This window comes from Ipomoea triloba, chromosome 4, assembly GCF_003576645.1.
Source record: "Ipomoea triloba cultivar NCNSP0323 chromosome 4, ASM357664v1".
Taxonomy (NCBI): Eukaryota; Viridiplantae; Streptophyta; class Magnoliopsida; order Solanales; family Convolvulaceae; genus Ipomoea; species Ipomoea triloba.
In genome coordinates, this window is record NC_044919.1 from 3,530,599 (window position 1) to 3,533,964 (window position 3,366).

Here is a 3,366-nt window from a genome sequence, read left to right on the forward strand (position 1 = left end):
GGGGGGGGGGGGGGGGGGGGGGGGGGTTATGGTAGGAGGCATTGAATATACTTCGATAAATTATATTTAGTATTTACCAGTTCAGCATCTCCTCCTCTGTTGCAGTTGAAGCAATAATGAATGCCTGCATCATATTACAAAAAAGCGCATGATTTTCATTTTAACAACCCAGTTAAATAAGCACAAAACCTAGCAATAAATGCAATTATTCTATTTTTATATATATATATATATATATATATACACACACACACACACACATATATATATATATAGTTATATACATACATATATACATTCATTATTCATACATATATACATACATACATACACAAGAGAAATCAAATGCAAGGAGAAACTCACAGATCTATCGAATTCCAACATGAAGCAGCGCTTAACGTCATCCTTTGTAGGCTTGCAACCACATCGGTCTCGTCTAGAGGTCACATCTGAGAACTTCGAATATGTATAATGGAGAACAGCAGCCTCTTCCAATTTAATCTCACTGCCATATATAACATGAAATCAATCCATACACTGATACACAATTTAGACAAATATGCAAAATAGCAACAATTTGAGAGAGCAAAGAAGTTCAGAGCATGTACTGATGAGATCATGAAGAAAACATACTTTGGAGATTTCATGTAATTGTGCCACCTGTGTGCTCCATTGGGACGAAGATGCTCTTGTATACGAGCAGCTGATTTCCCATTACCATAAGTCAAAAAGTAGTTTGGATTGCCACGAGTTGCTTCTTTGTACATTCCAAAATATGCATCCTTTGTTAGATGGTCATAATTCTTCTTGAACATTGAAACCTATTTTGGACAAAATATGACAGAAAAATTTTGAGTCCCATCATTTTATGCAAACATCATGGTATGAATGAAGCATATGTCAAACTAAAAATTAAAAATTTTGAACCAGCAAAATGCTAGTAATCACTTATTTAGGTGAATAGCAACTATTTGAGATCTCCTATTCTCCTGGGAGTTTTGCTTCATTCATGCAAGAAACTTTTCATCAATAAAGAATATTTGGAAAACCAGCAATAAAATAACATATTAACATAGTCCATTAGGTCTCGGAAATAATGAATTCGAAATATAGATTACCTCTGTAAAAGGATCCTTAATATCATCTCGTTCAACACTGCTCTCCTGAACCAAAGAAGTATCATAGTGACAGCAGATTAAAACCTTTTTATTTCATTATCATCTGATTTATTTAAGCATGAACAAATTCACAAGAAGGCTACAACCATTTTTTTTTTAAAAAGGTGTTATCACGTTATGGCAGTTTTAATTGATTATATTTTGAACAACTTACATAATTTGGAAATACAACCATATCCACATTCGATGGCACATCTTGTAGTAGCTGTCTCAAAGAGTATTCACGAGCACCAGCTGGGTGTAGTAACTCATCTGTATCTAGATGAATTATCCACTCAACACCAGCTTCCTGTCATGTTAAAAAATTTTCGACTATTACTTAGAACAATGTTTAAGTACTGTTTTTGAACAGAATATCTGACTGGAAAGAAATGTGAGAGTATAAAGTTCTGTACCCTTGCCATCACAATAGCCATCTCCATGTTAAGCGATTGCTTCACAAAAAGCTCATAATTGCAAGGTTTGTAAAAGAAACTTGATAACCACGTTTCATTCCAGATCCGGCTACAACATAAGAACAGAATATGCAGTGAATAGACATCAAAAGGTGCAGACGTGAGAATGAAGTATTTTCCATGCTGTAAATTCCGATATTGCAGAACTGAATACTCCAAAAAATTTATACAATCAAACATGTTTTCAATGCACTTCCCAATGTTTCTCTCTCATGGTATAGCATAACATGAATTAAAAGCAGTAACTTTGTTTGCCGAGTTTTATCCAATTATGCATTATAAATGAAATATGGATGAAAATAGATTAAAGTGCAGCAATGCAAGTTTAATTCAATTGATAATATTGAACCAAACCTCTTAGACTGTTGCTCCTCTAGCTCTTTGGTTCTGTATATTACTTTTACTCCCTGCAATCGATACATGATATCCATTTTTCATTAAATCATGTGCTAACAGAGGGAAAAAAAAATGCAAAAACATAATTGAGAAGACAATGAAACAGAAGTAGATATTATAACTTACAGGAATGGACTCAAGGACTTTCGCTACTTCTGGGGATGCTGCCTTTCCTTCCACAAAAAGTAAAAATGTCGACACACCAATAACTTTATGATAGTACATCCATGGAAGAATTTGGTCTAAGCTGCCCGATGTACTTGTCGTAATACATATCTGCATATTCAGAAACAGGACAAGGCCTTAGATCAATAAGGCAAGATGCATTCACTATTTCATTTCAGATATGACCAAAGATCTTGTACAGATAAAGAGTGCACAAATCAAAAGTATGATCAGAATTCAGAAAACTCCCCAAAGGCACAAATATAAGATCAGATAAAAATTAAAGATCACAGAATGAAAACTAAACCAGCATGAAACCACATAGACAACTTCAAAATTCAAGGTTTTGATGGTGCCAAAATAAACCCATAGGCAATAGTTCTCTGTGGTACAAAGCAAAATACTGTTTTAACTTTTAACTCATAGTTATACTCCATCCACCATTCTTTCATGCTAAATAACTAATCTGAGAGTTTTGGAATAGCACAGGAGACACCTAGCAGAACTAATTCCCAGTGGATGCCAAAAAAGCAGAAGGTAAAATGGTAAATACTCCATTACTCCAGCAAGTTCTTTTATATTTCCCTAAGCTCAAAATTAGTGTTCTTATTTTCCTATTTTGTGTCTCATGTGCAACTCTACTAGTCTACAATTCAGTTCCAATACGACAAACAACCCCCATTAAAGGCAAAGAAATCTCAAACCCCAAAGCACCACGAAAAAAACGACAACGAAACAAAACAGCACAAAAGATCAGAGACCTTCGGCTTGAGATCTGATTCAAAATTGAACTTCCAGTCCCTGTAGTAAGGAAAAGTCGCCGAATTTCGACGCCCAAGCAAGGAACAATCCGAGGACTGAGAGGAGTGTCCCATAGTGGCCAGAGGCGATGTATCCATTCCCGGAAACTTCCGCGACTCCTCCGGGGACCACCGCGAGATTGGATCGTCGACTCCCCCTCCGCGCCATTGGAGGACGAAAGCGAAGAGCGCAAGCGAGAGGGGAAGCAGAGTGAGGAGGAGAAGTAACTTAGCGGCGAAGGAGGCGGCGGCGGAGGCGGAAGACGGTGGTTGAGGCCTGAGAGAAGCGCCGAGACCCGCCATGGTAGACGGGGAAAGACCGAGAGAGATGGGCGTAATGTGCTATAGACTCTATAGTGTGTGTATATATTT

The 3,366-nt window shown here is 37.0% G+C and overlaps 1 protein-coding gene across 1 annotated transcript in view; it reads right to left on the reverse strand.

Moving 5' to 3' along the window:
• The window catches only part of LOC116017351 (glycosyltransferase-like KOBITO 1), a 4,593-nt gene extending 1,227 nt beyond the window's left edge, over positions 1–3,366 (reverse strand). Inside the window, exons 1-9 of the mRNA XM_031257912.1 lie at positions 2,956–3,366; positions 2,156–2,305; positions 1,988–2,040; positions 1,574–1,682; positions 1,333–1,467; positions 1,119–1,163; positions 634–821; positions 364–505; positions 78–124 (exon numbers count right to left, since the gene is read on the reverse strand). Of these exons, the coding sequence (XP_031113772.1) occupies positions 78–124; positions 364–505; positions 634–821; positions 1,119–1,163; positions 1,333–1,467; positions 1,574–1,682; positions 1,988–2,040; positions 2,156–2,305; positions 2,956–3,297 (1,211 nt within the window). The 5' untranslated portion in view covers positions 3,298–3,366. The remainder of the gene's footprint in view (positions 1–77; positions 125–363; positions 506–633; positions 822–1,118; positions 1,164–1,332; positions 1,468–1,573; positions 1,683–1,987; positions 2,041–2,155; positions 2,306–2,955) is intronic.